Raw genomic sequence first — 13,877 nt, 5'->3', positions numbered from 1 at the left:
TGCGCACACACACGTCCTGCAAACAGCCTTAAAAGGAAAAGTGTTAAAGCCACCGAGGATGTAATATAATCATCAGCATTTATTTATTTTTCTGTCTCTTAGCAGGATTATGTCAGGACTGCTGCACAGATTTCAATTAAACTTTCACCACAGATGGATATTAGTCCACGGAAGACTCCACTTAATATTGGAGGCAGTAGAGATCCAGATTCTGGATCAGGCTTTCAATTTGTATGCTTCACTTTGTCGGATTTTGATTACATCATTATTACTTAATGGATTTTCACCAAATGTTCACCACACATTGGTGTTAGACCGTAAAGACTCACATCGGGATTTCACTCTGGAGACTTAAGGATTACGTCAAAACTACTTCACGGATATGACATCATGATGTAAAACCAAGATCATGAAGACACTGTTTCATCTTGTGAATTAAATATCAGATTACAACATCTTGATCAGTCGGACCATTCTGGATCATTATGCAATGATTGTATTGTATTGTGGAATCCAGATCCAGGTACAGTCCAGGTCACGATGTGAATCATTTATCTTTTATTTTGAATCTTCGTCAACCCTTGGCGGATGTCAGAAATTTTCAGTTGCTCTTGTTTGTTATCAACCCCCCCCCCCCCCCAAAAAAAAGATCTTCTCTTCATTAAAAAGAGCTGTAATTTTGCAATTGTCTGTTTTGTGAAATTTGGAAGGCCGTACAGCTTTAATATGCACGATCACTTGAACATATCTGCCCTGCTGTTATTTCTTTCTTCAGTCTTCCAGCTACACTGCAAATTGTGTAAAGACAGCGAATATGTCCCTGCTTCCGTGTAGATGTGAAGGGCTCATTATGAAAACACATTATGAGTAATTACACAAATAATCAGATGGTCATGAATGCTATGTTCTGTTTATGCTAATAAACACCCCTAAATCCTGCACACTGTACCTTTTAAGAAATAAAGAAATGGACTCTGTCAGGTTCTAAACACTTTTATTTACCTCTACCTTGAATGTGACCACTTTAACCACATGTGGTCCAAAAAATAAATAGCTGAATTCTACTTTACACATTTCCTGTCAATAACATTTAGGCCCACTAAATGTAACGTCATCGCAGCATACTATACTTGCGTACTCTATCTTTTAACTATTTAAAAAAAAAAACACGAGCCCAGCGAAAGCAGCAGTCACTTTGAACATTTTCACTGCAAAAAAGCAGTAAAATAAAAGAAGCAGCAAGAAAACAATGCTTAAGGCGTGAACTGGAAACTTGTGCTGGACAATCCCAAAGACATTAAACCGTAACACTGACCTAAAGCGCAAACCTGCACGACACAGGAGGTACGGGCTCGGTGTCCCGGGGGCAGCTGTGCGCGCGCTGGATACTACCCACAGTGTGTGGACTGGACAAATCCAGATCAAACATCTGTTCCCCAAAAAATCTTAATGAATTCTCAGCCGATTTCATACCTTTGCCCGATTCGTGCCCCACGTGTCAACAAACTCCAGAAAACAGCGCCCTCCCACTCAGCTGCTGCTTGATCCATCCCTTCGCCTTCTCTTCCTCCTTGACCCCTACGTCACGCCTCTGGCACACATCTGTCCACCTCGCCGTCTTCTGCTCAGGCGGTGGTGTCCCATCTATCTCCGTTTCCTCCTGGTTTTCAGATGCGCTGTCCGTTTGATGCGCGTCTTCTCCATCATTTTGAGGGCTGCACTTCCTCCTCTCTCCCTCCTCTTCTTTTGTGTTTCTTCTCAGCCTCTCCATCTCACACTCCATCACAGGAGACCTGTTCTCTCTCTCCCCGTGCGTTTCTCCGGCAGAGTTTCTCTTCGTCTTATTGCGACCCCTGAGGTTCAACATCTGAAATCAAACAGACACGTCCCAGACAGTTTGTCTTTTTCTTTCTGCAGACACCTGACAAATGACAACAAAGTGTCTTTTCTTGAAACCTTCTTTTCCTGTACAGTCTGAGACAGAATATTTCTCTATTATTAGACAGTTTCTGGGGGGATTTGTATTTGCTGTACATCCCATATTTAGCAACTTGACTTTTTAATGCACCTCCTGTGACAGTCATGTAACCAAAAGGAGCATCACAGAATTGACAGAGGGGATGAGGCAACAAACCTTGAAGTCTTTCCTCTTGCGTTGCAAAATGGGTCTCTGAAGGAAAAGAATTTGCTTGGTTGACAAACTCCCGTCGCTGTAGAAAAGAGAAAAAAAAAAGAGCAACACCTTTAGTACCTTTGCCTCATGATCTGTCAAGATGGCACATTGTTGTGTCTGCTGCGGTTTATTAAATGACGTTTTCAGGAATGCAGCAGCACTTCAGCAAGTGACTTTTTTTTTTTGTGCCGACATCAGCGTGGGATTGTGATTTGTCAGATCTAAAACAGTCTGCTACATCTAAAATACAGAATCCTAAAAAGAAGGGCACAAAATGTTTTTTTTTTTATCTTATTACAATTTACTATGTTTGGGGTTTAATGGTAGAACAATGACATATTTAAAGCTACAGTGTGTAGGCTTTACTGTCATCTAGTGGTGAGGTTGCAGATTGCAGCCAGGATTGTTTTTGCCTTTTTTTGTGTTTCATGCTCCCCTGCCTTCTCTCGTGATGAGCAATGTGCATGATCCCCCATTTCACAAAAATTATACTTCTAAAACATGTTAGCCTGCGAGAGCAACCAGTGATTAGTGCGAAAGGCAGAGTATGTATGTCCCTTTAAGGCTACTGTATCGGTATCACAGTGCAACATGGAGGCAGGCCTCTGTGAAGGGGCGGGGAGGGAGGCTCCCACACGAAGCGGTCATCCTAATGTTATTAAAATGCATCAGTTGGTTGCATGTAATTAATTACGCTAATGAACACCCCTAAATTCCACTGTAGCTTTAAGGGATGTGGTAATGTTGTGGTGGAGAGGCGGGACATTCCTGTACCTGTTGGTTTTGACGACTGGTGTGGGTAACACACACATTAGCTTCCATCCATAAGGAGCCAGCGACTGGAGCAGCGGGATGTAGTCCGTCTTTACAACCACACCCTGGATGCAAAATATACGCACACGCAAACCATTTCAGTATGAGTACAGGACACAAAAAAGAACGAGAATGAGAAAAATTGTGAAAAGATGAAGAGAAATAAATATATACATAAAAGTGCTTCATTCCTGTTGCCGTTTTCTGCTCCTTAAGCTGTCAATGAACTGGCTCTGGGTGGGACTTCCTACCCAGGCTGAGTAGTTGATTCCTGCATACATCATTGCTATTTCATGGGAACAAATGTGATTTCCGCAAACTTTTTTTAAGCATTTCCATATTTTAATGCTGCAGTTTATGTATAATTAGCGTCAATGATTAAATGTGTGCTCCCTTTCTAATCTGGAGTATTTTGAAGTAGCTCTGGGATCTCCTCAGGAAGAACTGTTGAAGGTACAAAGCTCACGTGATACAACAGAGCGTTTTCCTTTTTTTTGCAGCCTGGGCAGTTAACGCTGCCCAAAGCCAGCTGATTGACAGCAACAGACAAAAACACTTTTTTCTTTTATATATTTATTCTTCATCTTTACATGTTCTTTATTCCTCTTTACAGTTCCACGTTTTCTTATTCCTTTACAGATTTATTATTTTTTTTAATGCCAATCTTGTCGCTCCATAAATAAACGCGTAGCCAGAAATGATTTACTGACACACACACACACCCTGGCTTTGTTGGACTGAAAGCAGCTTAAGCTTGAAGTCTCTCAGGAGTTTTCAAAGTGCACATCGCCAAAGAGACAAACGGTGTTAAAGACCTACATCAACAACGGTCCACTGCTCCACCACAATGGCATCATACGGGGTGTTTGTGTTCTCCTCTGCAGAGCTCTGGAAGATGAAGACACTGTCCACAGATGAAACGCCGTTATCTGCAGAAAGGACAAATCTGACTCATAAACAGAGGACATGTGGGAGTAGGACAGGAGTCTGAAGTGGTCACCTCTCACTATTTATCCCACTTTCCCCTCTGCTTAATCCTACTTCATTCCACAGGTGACGAGGGGTTTATACCAGGGCATGGTATTGTTGGCACAGCGGTATATGTTTGGTACACATACTGATACTCCCGTCCTTATATTTTCGATAAATCAGCGCTGAATGTGGCGAGTTGTTAGTCCATCGTTTTGTGTAACGGTTCTGATTACTTCAAAACAGTTTGCGTCATCTCTCTGTGTCACTCAGTGGAATTGATGGGACGTATGAAAATGTTTAGTTAATTCTGCTTTTCTGCAGAACTAAAAAGTGGGATATGAAGCAATATCTAAGATAGGGCACCACTACAGTAGGTCTGTTTGGGGTTTGACCTTTAAAATCAGGTCAGTCAGGGTTCAGGAAGCCATAAATATGAAAATGTTTAAGGTTCTTGGGGTTAGTAATCTTAAACAGGGTATGATGACAGTTTGGGATAAGGTTAAAATGTCTAAAAGAAAATACTAATGCAACACATTAAGCAGTATAACTAAGGTATTGTTACACACCAACAACATACATTTCAATTTATGCATGCATTTAAATATGATTTATATAAGCAGTATTAAGCACATAAATATACTGAGTATCGGACGTCCAATGATACACATTGTATAGAGTTTTGAGAAACAATATGAAGTCCTACTGTGAACTGTGGATTTACAGTGTGAAACTCCAAGCATGGCGGCACTGGCTTAAAGCTGTACTGCCTTTGAAATTTCACAAAACTGACAAAATTTAGTTTCTACCAACATTCAAGCATTAAAATGTTGGTTTGTTTATGTAATGTGTTCCAGAAATTACAGCTCATTTTATTGAAGATGACATACTTATCTGGGGGAAATTCCACAGCAGATATTTTCTTTTTTATACCGTCATGCAGACGAACTCCAGGAGGAAGCGCAGGCCTTCCCAGAATCCCTCCCACAGGTTGAGGGAAGCCCCTACATGATTCATGGTGTTGCTATTAAATGTAGGTCACGGCGTCTGATTGCTTGAATTTCTCCCCTTCAGGGGTTGAAATTCTGAATTGTTTCCAGACAACGTGAATTGGCAATATGTTATGAATCCCATACTTAAACATTAAGGAATAAAATTATAGAGGTGCCAAAGAAAATTGTTTTTATGACTCAAAATATTCCAGAGGCCGTATAGCTTTATTGGTGCACCGTTGCCTCCCTGCAAGAAGGTCATGGAATTGCTTCCCATTCTGCCCTTTCTGTGTGGAGTTTGCATGATTGTTCTGTGTTCACACGCGTTCCCTCCTGCTTCCAAAAACATGCAGGTTAGGAGAACTGGAAACTTTAAATAGACCGTTGCTGTGCGTGCAAGTGTGAATGTGTTTGTCTATATGTTGCCCTGCGATAGACTGACAGTACGATACATCAATTACCCTAAATGTCCAATTATGTCTTCTTGAGGATATGAAACCAGAATTCTTTCATGAATGCACGTCTTTGTATGGTGGTGTGCTACCACCGTGTGACGTGTCATTGAAACCCTCCAAATGCTTTAGGAGTTGCACTTGGACTCATGGATGGACTGTCCAAAAATCTTAACAGTGAAGTTCATTCTAAAGGAGTGATGAAACATTTCAGTCAAGAAGTAACACACGACAGAGACTTACCGTTATCACCACTGAGGTGGAAAAAGCCGTCAATGAGGTGCGCACCACTGATGAAGTGTTGGGTCATGTGGTCAAGCCAGTGTGCGTCAACCTCTGTGATTAGCCCCGCCTCTTTTTGTACGCAAAGTGGAACCCGGAGAGAGTAGAACCTCAGAGATGTGCTCAACTCCCCCGTGTGGTTGTAGAGGGCAAACAGCTGCATCCCTGAGTGTATACAAATTTTAAAAAGTAGAAAATTTACCATGAAATGCAACATTATCATTAGTACAACATTCACGCGGTAATGAACAAACCGGTTACTTACTCGCCTGCACTGATGGCGAGGATTCATTCTTATGTTCCTCAGAACTCGTCATCCGGATGTGATTGTTGTTGTGTGTCGTCATTCTGCTTTGCCCGTTTATACAACGAGAGTTGGACCTTGTTTCACGATTGGGGTTCAGTTCTGGAGAGCTGTGCCAGCTACCTGAGCTTGAACCTCGACTCGATCCACGATTTAGGAACTTGAGCTCTGGGTTAAGACGTCGCTCTGTGGATTCCTGATGGCTTTGTTCCATGTGGGAAGTTTCTGGAGAACCTGTAACTAATGTAGAACCTGAATGTAGAAGGTCCCGTGCAACTTCCGTTGACATTTGGTTTGGCAACGACTTCACTGCACCTGCACAAGATTTGTGATAATCTTGAGATTGATTTGTTGATCGCTTGGTTTGGGTTAGTCCAATTGATTCCTCCAGCTTCAAAGTCTGGGTTGGTTTCAGACGGCTGCAGTCCGGTGTCACCTGCTTTTGGTCCCACGTGGTATCTCCTGCGTGTTCGTGGTCCGATTCATGCGGTTCAAAGACATAATCATCAGGTTCTACATTAATATGGTGCAGTTCGGTCGGATCGGTTGGACTGGTGTTGGCGCTAAAGGGGTTTCTGTGTATAGGTGAAGGGCTAGAGTGTAGGGATGACAGCTCTTCAGGGTCCCAGTGCCCAAGGAAGCAGGGCGCGCCACCCGGCTGTTGAAGGAAGCCTACAAACACCACCCCTTGCTCCGCCACATCTTGGATCTGCAGAGGCAACAAACACAAAACAATGCCATCGCCCCCGCCCCCCCAACAAACTTTATTAGAATCTAATTTGGACAACGCAAAAATATAAAAGACACCGTTCACATCACCGTAAACAAATTTACTCAGCTTCTTCTAATGCTGTCAAACAAACAAAGCTTCATTTACACACAAAGGCTGATGTACACTGGGTAAATATTCTGCAAAATAACAACCCACCTAATCATCTGCAAAGATCAAATATTCAAATGACAAAAGGACCTCATTATCTCAATGCATCCATGTGCGCACACCCGTGTGACAATGTGTGCATTTGTGCGTACGTGTGCGTGTGAGTGTGTGAGTCCTTCCCTCCCGTGGAGCTGCGGTGGTTAATTGTCAGCTGATATTTGGGCTGACAGTTTAACAGGCGCCAACGAGAGAGGAATCAGATTGCAAACTGCTCCTGAACAAAGAGACGCCTCATCCCCTTATTAAACCCGTTACTTCTGAGGCTTCGGATCATCTACACGTACACCCGGCTCACAGGAAACTGTCCTGCTTTTACTTCCCAACACCCTCGCACAACCACAGCGTTTGCTGATCGGCGTTTCCACGGACAGATTGGGAGTGGGTGGGCTCGTATTGGAGAAAGTACAGACTGACAAAATGGGCACGAGAGGCAGACGCTGGCGCGCGACGCCTGTCACAGTCTGCCCGGTGCAGCTCCTGGGTTCTTATCTCCAACTCTCCGGTAGTTTGTGAGGCCATTGGTTATTCATGTCACGCTGCCGAACCCGATCACATTATACTCAGTGATGTGCATTTCTATCCAATCAGGTTTCCCTTTGTGCTCTCTTGGTGTTCAGATGCAAATCTATTCAATAGAGCACATTTTCATTTCCCATTGTATGACTGCTGGCAAATTCATGAGCAGAAAGACTAAACGTGAGTTTTTGAGCCGATAAATGCCACTGATGACGTTATTGGCAGACTTTAAGGTTAAGTCTCGCTAGTTTACCATGGTAACCTGCCCTTCTTTAGCTTATTTCTATTTTATATGACAGTGAACACGATTATATGACATGCTACTGTTACGCATTGTTTTTCAGTGTATTTTCATATATATATACACAGTAGTGTTCAGAATAATAGTAGTGCTATGTGACTAAAAAGATTAATCCAGGTTTTGAGTATATTTCTTATTGTTACATGGGAAACAAGGTAACAGTAGATTCAGTAGATTCTCACAAATCCAACAAGACCAAGCATTCATGATATGCACACTCTTAAGGCTATGAAATTGGGCTATTAGAAAAAAAAAAAAAGTAGAAAAGGGGGTGTTCACAATAATAGTAGCATCTAGTAGCAGCTGTTGATGCTACAAACTCAAAACTATTATGTTCAAACTGCTTTTTTAGCAATCCTGTGAGTCACTAAACTAGTATTTAGTTGTATAACCACAGTTTTTCATGATTTCTTCACATCTGCAAGGCATTAATTTTGTTGGTTTGGAACCAAGATTTTGCTCGTTTACTAGTGTGCTTGGGGTCACTGTCTTGTTGAAACACCCATTTCAAGGGCATGTCCTCTTCAGCATCAGGCAACATGACCTCTTCAAGTATTTTGACATATCCAAACTGATCCATGATACCTGGTATGCGATATATAGGCCCAACACCATAGTAGGAGAAACATGCCCATATCATGATGCTTGCACCACCATGCTTCACTGTCTTCACTGTGAACTGTGGCTTCAATTCAGAGTTGGGGGGTCATCTCACAAACTGTCTGTGGCCCTTGGACCCAAAAAGAACAATTGTACTCTCACCAGTCCACAAAATATTCCTCCATTTCTCTTTAGGCCAGTTGATGTGTTCTTTGGCAAATTGTAACCTCTTCTGCACGTCTTTTATTTAACAGAGGGACTTTGCGGGGATTCTTGCAAATAAATTAGCTTCACACAGGCGTTTTCTAACTGTCACAGCACTTACAGGTAACTCCAGACTGTCTTTGATCATCCTGGAGCTGATCAATGGGTGAGCCTTTGCCATTCTGGTTATTCTTCTATCCATTTTGATGGTTGCTTTCTGTTTTCTTCCACGAGTCTGTTTTTTTTTTGGGGGGGGGGGGGTTGTCCATTTTAAAGCATTGGAGATCATTGTAGATGAACAGCCTATAATTTTTTGCACCTGCGTATAAGTTTTCCCATCTCCAGTCAACTTTATAATCCAACTACGCTGTTCTTCTGAACAATGTCTTGAACGTCCCATTTTCCTCAGGCTTTCAAAGAGAAAACAGGTGTTGGCTTCATCCATACATAGGGGACACCTGATTCACACCTGTTTGTTCCACAAAATTGACGAACTCACTGACTGAATGCCACACTACTATTACTGTGAACACCCCCTTTTCTACTTTTTTTTTACTAATAGCCCAATTTCATAGCCTTAAGAGTGTGCATATCATGTATGCTTGGTCTTGTTGGATTTGTGAGAATCTACTGAATCTACTGGTACCTTGTTTCCCATGTAACAATAAGAAATATACTCAAAACCTGGATTAATCTTTTAGTCACATAGCACTATTATTCTATTATTATTAACACTACTGTGTGTATATATATATATATATATATATATATATATATATATATATATATATATATATATATATATATATATATATACACACACACACACAAATAAGGACAAATGTATTAACTCACCTGAAATTTGACATTTTCTATAAAAATTTTCCTAAGTGCTTTTTAATTTCTAAAGATTGTAGCTTTATTTTGGATGCTGACGTTATTTTGCTTTGCAAACAGAAAATTACTATAAAACTGTTATATATTATATAAAACTACCAGGGTCAATATTATTAGCCCTGCTGATGCTAACAGTTGCAAAACCCAACCTGACACCATTTCATGATGGCACCACAAAAAGTAGATCAATTACGTTGTGCTTCCATCACGAAATGCACCACATTTTCGTGATGGAAGCACAAAATGCCGGGTGATGCGGGAGGAGGGGTCTGCGGGGAGTTATGGTTAGAGGAAGATAGAGAGGTAGAAATAGTAAAATAAAAATAAAAAACCCTTGTCATGAAAATGTAACTCATTTCGTGATAGGAGCATGAAAAAAAATGTGTGAGATTGGGCTGGTTGACACACCCCATTTGACCCTTGGAGGGCCTGGGGCCAAGCATTAGCCCACAAGAAAGTTTGTTAAATGCCCACCTGAAATTAAATTAAATTACATGAAATACATTTAATGAATGAGAAAAGAACAAAAAATGGGTACAATCAGATTAGATTAGAAATGTATTAATCCCTTGGGCAGACTTCCTCAGGGAAATTGAGGTTCCAGCAGTATTGTATAGCAGCACACAGGGTAAGAAGCACACAGAGTATTAAAAGTAAAAACAATTTGCAAATATAAATATAAATACCAGACATACTGCTACTATTCCTCTCCTTCCCGTCATCTGTCTTCCTGTTACTCTTGTTACAGCACACACCGTGGTGTGCTGGGGGGGCAACACATCCACAAAGGACCCATCCAGGCTGGACAAACTGATCAGGTGGCCTGACTCCATGGTTGGCATGAAGCTGGACTGTCTGGTGATGGTGGCACAGAACAGTGGACAAACTGCTGGACATTATGGACGATGCCAGTCACCCTCTGCACACCGTCATCTGCAACCAGAGGAGCCTCTTCAGCCACAGGCTGCTCCTTCCCAAGTGCAGGACCACCAGACTAAAAAACTCCTTTGTCCCTCAGGCCATCAGACTGTACAACTCCTCACTCAGGGGGAGGAGGAGTAACAAGAAGACAGAGGACGGGAAGGAGAGGAACAGTAGTAGCCAGTAAACCAGTAGCAATATGTCTCGAATTTATATTTATACTTGCAAATTTATTTTTTTATTATTAGTGTTTTTTGTTTGTTTGTTTTTACTTTCACTTTTGATACTCTGTGTGCTTCTTACCCTGTGTGCTGCTATATAATGCTGCTGAAACTTCAATTTCCCTGAGGGAGTCTTCCCAAGGGATTAAAATAAAGTTCTATCTAATCTAATCTAATCTACTACTCCTCCCCTGAGTGAGGACTTGTAGTCTGATGGCCTGAAGGACACATTCGTTATCTGTGATATATTTTTTTATTTGTGATGAAATTGGACATTTTATTGACATTGGCATTCCAGTATATGTAAGATTGGCAATCAGTCCACCCCCTTTTCAGGCAGAATTTCACATGGAGAGCCCTGGGCCCTTTGATGGGGCAAAGTCACTGTCACAGCACCAAAAATTAAACACATGAAACAAACCTTCCAGTAAGGAAAATGTGAAAGCCACCTTTTAAAAAAAATGTTGAATACACACACACACACACCAATGAAGCCACCCAGGTCACTGGAATCCACAACTGTATCAAACACCTAGTCAAGGTAAGTACTGACATGTTGGGACCAGCACACATCCCTTATGGATGGACACCAGAGTTCCCAGGGAAGAGGTCAGAGACTCACAGTAACTGTTTTTTGAACAGTTACAATGTCCAGCAAGTTAGTGGAAATCCAGCAAGTTCTTAAGATGTTCCACAGAGCAGCCTGATCAAAAATCCACATCAGCTACTGATGTTTACACTGAACATCTAGACAGCTTGGACGCAGTTCATGGTCGACGTTATTGGGTGTTGATCGACAAGCAGCTGGCACTGAATCCTCGTGAGAACCTTACTTGGCATAGAGAACAATATGCACTTGTAGTTATTGCAAATATGAAGTGATCACCTTCCACAATTTATTTTCCCTTCCTCTAGTGTGAAGCACATGAACATATAACCCATGTAAACCAATTTGTTTTTGTTTGTTTTGTTTTTTTAAATCACGCGTCTCATTGAACTCACCTTCTTGACATAGTTCTGGATGACTTCCGGTTCCGCCAACTGTTGACCTGCTACGCAAACATCCGTCTCCAGACGACGGTTTGCCCATCTCAGCTGGCTTTTTTCCGAACTGAAACAACGACAAAGTGCAATATTGCATTTCACATTAGTTCTAGCCTTGTGAGCTACGAAATGTACAACCATCACAATGCCCAAAATTGTTTCCTTCAGGTTACTCGCCAACAGAACTTTCCCATCACACACACAATAACATTCCAGTTGAGTGCCGTTGCTACAGAGACTCTGGCTCATATTCACAAACACTGACTGACCCAGAATGAGCGCAGTCAAAATATGTCCATTTCAGTTCAGGGAATTAATGTTCCATTTGATGGGGAACATATTCAACATAATCACAATAGACTTATTAGATGGGAAAAAAGAGACTGAATTTTCTCTGCTTCTGCTGCAAGACATAATCATAAAAGGAGCATTCAGATACATCTTTTTCAGATTTGGATTGGGGTCAGCGAGAAGGACGCGGTATCATCGTGTGTTCTGAGAAGAGAGCGACACTCAGAAGATCTGTCATCGTGTTCATTTTTAGGGTTTTTCATGAAAGGAGATGGTGGTGAAAGAGATAAAAGGGGGAGTAATAGGGATGGAGAAGAATGAGGGTGGGACAAAAGAAAACGAGAGGGGGGGCGGCCATTGGTGAAGACAGCAGATGAAAGGATGGTGAGACCGTTTCTCTCTCGTTTTTTTTTTTTTTTTTTGGTGAGGCCGTTCCCCTCTGGTGAATGCTGATGATGCAATCAACCGTCTCCACGGTGACAGATGCCAGGAAGCAGCAGGACCACTTGGCATGAAGGCCATCAAAGGAGCAGCGATGCACCTGCCTGTGCACCGCAGCGTGCGCGCATGTGTACAATGTGACTCTAATTCCATAAAAGACAAACTGCAGACTAAAGCAGAATAATTCCTCTAATTGCTTGCAGAGTAGCAACAAAAGTAAAAAATCTATATTCTTATTCTTATGTTCCCCCATCCGGGTGAGTGGATGGGAAAACTCAAGTGTTTTACGATTTCCATGACACTTTGTGAAGAAACGGTTCCTGTGTCAAGGAGGCCTTGAATAAAACGCCTGATTCGTATCCATCACACCACGGAACTGGCTTGGATTTTGGATAGCAACCCTCTCCGGGAACCACCACCTTATCATGGTGGAGAGGTTTGTGTGCCCCATGACCTGAGAGCTGTGCTGTCTGGAGCCTTCGTGCTCCTGGTAGGGTCTCCCATGCCATATTGGTCTCTGGTGAGGGGCCAGACTAAGAATGGTTCACAATGACTCCATGGAAAAACAAGGAAGAGGAAACTTGACCCAACCCAGAGGAAGCCCGGGCCCCCGTCTGGAGCTAGGGCTCGACAGAGGACCCGTCAGCGAGCACAGCCTGAAAAAGCAACATGGACTTTGCATCTCCACCCTGTGAGCTCACCACCTGCAGTGCAAACCGTTGGGTCAGGTGTGCTGTCCCATGGGTGGCAGTGAAAGTCAAGGGCCTTGACGGACCAGACCTGTGTGGCAGAAACTAGCTCTGGGGGCGTGGAACATCACCTCGCTGTGGGGGAGGGAGCCGGAGCTTGTGCGGGAGGAGGATCCCTACCAGATCTAACTGGTAGAGCTCCAAAACCACTCTTTCCGCTCTACCGTACTGTTGAGATGAAAAGGGAGCTGAGCCAAAAGGCGAAGCTCTTGATCTACTGGTCAGTCTTCGTTCCTACTCTCACCTATGGTCATGAGGGTTGGGCCATGACTGAAACAACTAGACTGTGAGTACAAGCAACCGAAATGGTCTTCCTCAGGAGGGTGGCTGGTGTCTCCCTTGGAGATAAAGTGAGAAGCTCTGTCATCCGCGAGGAGCTCAGAGTAGAGCCGCTGCTCCTTCTTGTTGAAAGGAGCCAGCTGAGGTGCTTTGGGCATCTGGTAAGGATGCCTCCTGGGCGCCTCCTTTAGGAGGTGTTCCAGGCATGTCCAGCTGGAAGGAGACCCCCAGGAAAAACCCAGGACTAGGTGGAGAGATTATATCGCCACACTTTGCTGGGAACACCTCGTTATCCCCCAGGCAGAGGTGGTTAATGTGGCCCAGGAAAGGGAAGTCTGGGGTCCCCTGCTGGAGCTGTTGCCCACAACCCGATCCCAGATAAGCGGTTGAAGATGAGTGAGTGATATATATACCCGAGTATCTGCAGCCAGATGAAACATGTATACCCCTTCATCTTTTCCAGTTAATGGATTTTTCAACATTGAGGC

General features: G+C 42.9%; 1 protein-coding gene across 1 annotated transcript in view; it reads right to left on the bottom strand.

The window, feature by feature from the left end:
- Window positions 1-978: 978 nt before the first annotated feature.
- The window catches only part of rftn1a (raftlin, lipid raft linker 1a), a 59,205-nt gene continuing 46,306 nt past the window's right edge, over window positions 979-13,877 (bottom strand). Inside the window, exons 4-10 of the mRNA XM_034160259.1 lie at window positions 11,588-11,696; window positions 5,947-6,694; window positions 5,643-5,846; window positions 3,806-3,915; window positions 2,948-3,051; window positions 2,135-2,210; window positions 979-1,867 (exon numbers count right to left, since the gene is read on the bottom strand). Of these exons, the coding sequence (XP_034016150.1) occupies window positions 1,499-1,867; window positions 2,135-2,210; window positions 2,948-3,051; window positions 3,806-3,915; window positions 5,643-5,846; window positions 5,947-6,694; window positions 11,588-11,696 (1,720 nt within the window). The 3' untranslated portion in view covers window positions 979-1,498. The remainder of the gene's footprint in view (window positions 1,868-2,134; window positions 2,211-2,947; window positions 3,052-3,805; window positions 3,916-5,642; window positions 5,847-5,946; window positions 6,695-11,587; window positions 11,697-13,877) is intronic.

Source organism: Thalassophryne amazonica, chromosome 20 (genome assembly GCF_902500255.1).
Source record: "Thalassophryne amazonica chromosome 20, fThaAma1.1, whole genome shotgun sequence".
NCBI classification, from domain to species: Eukaryota; Metazoa; Chordata; class Actinopteri; order Batrachoidiformes; family Batrachoididae; genus Thalassophryne; species Thalassophryne amazonica.
The sequence above is the reverse complement of the archived record's forward strand: the minus strand, read 5'-3'. Positions and strand labels throughout refer to the sequence as shown.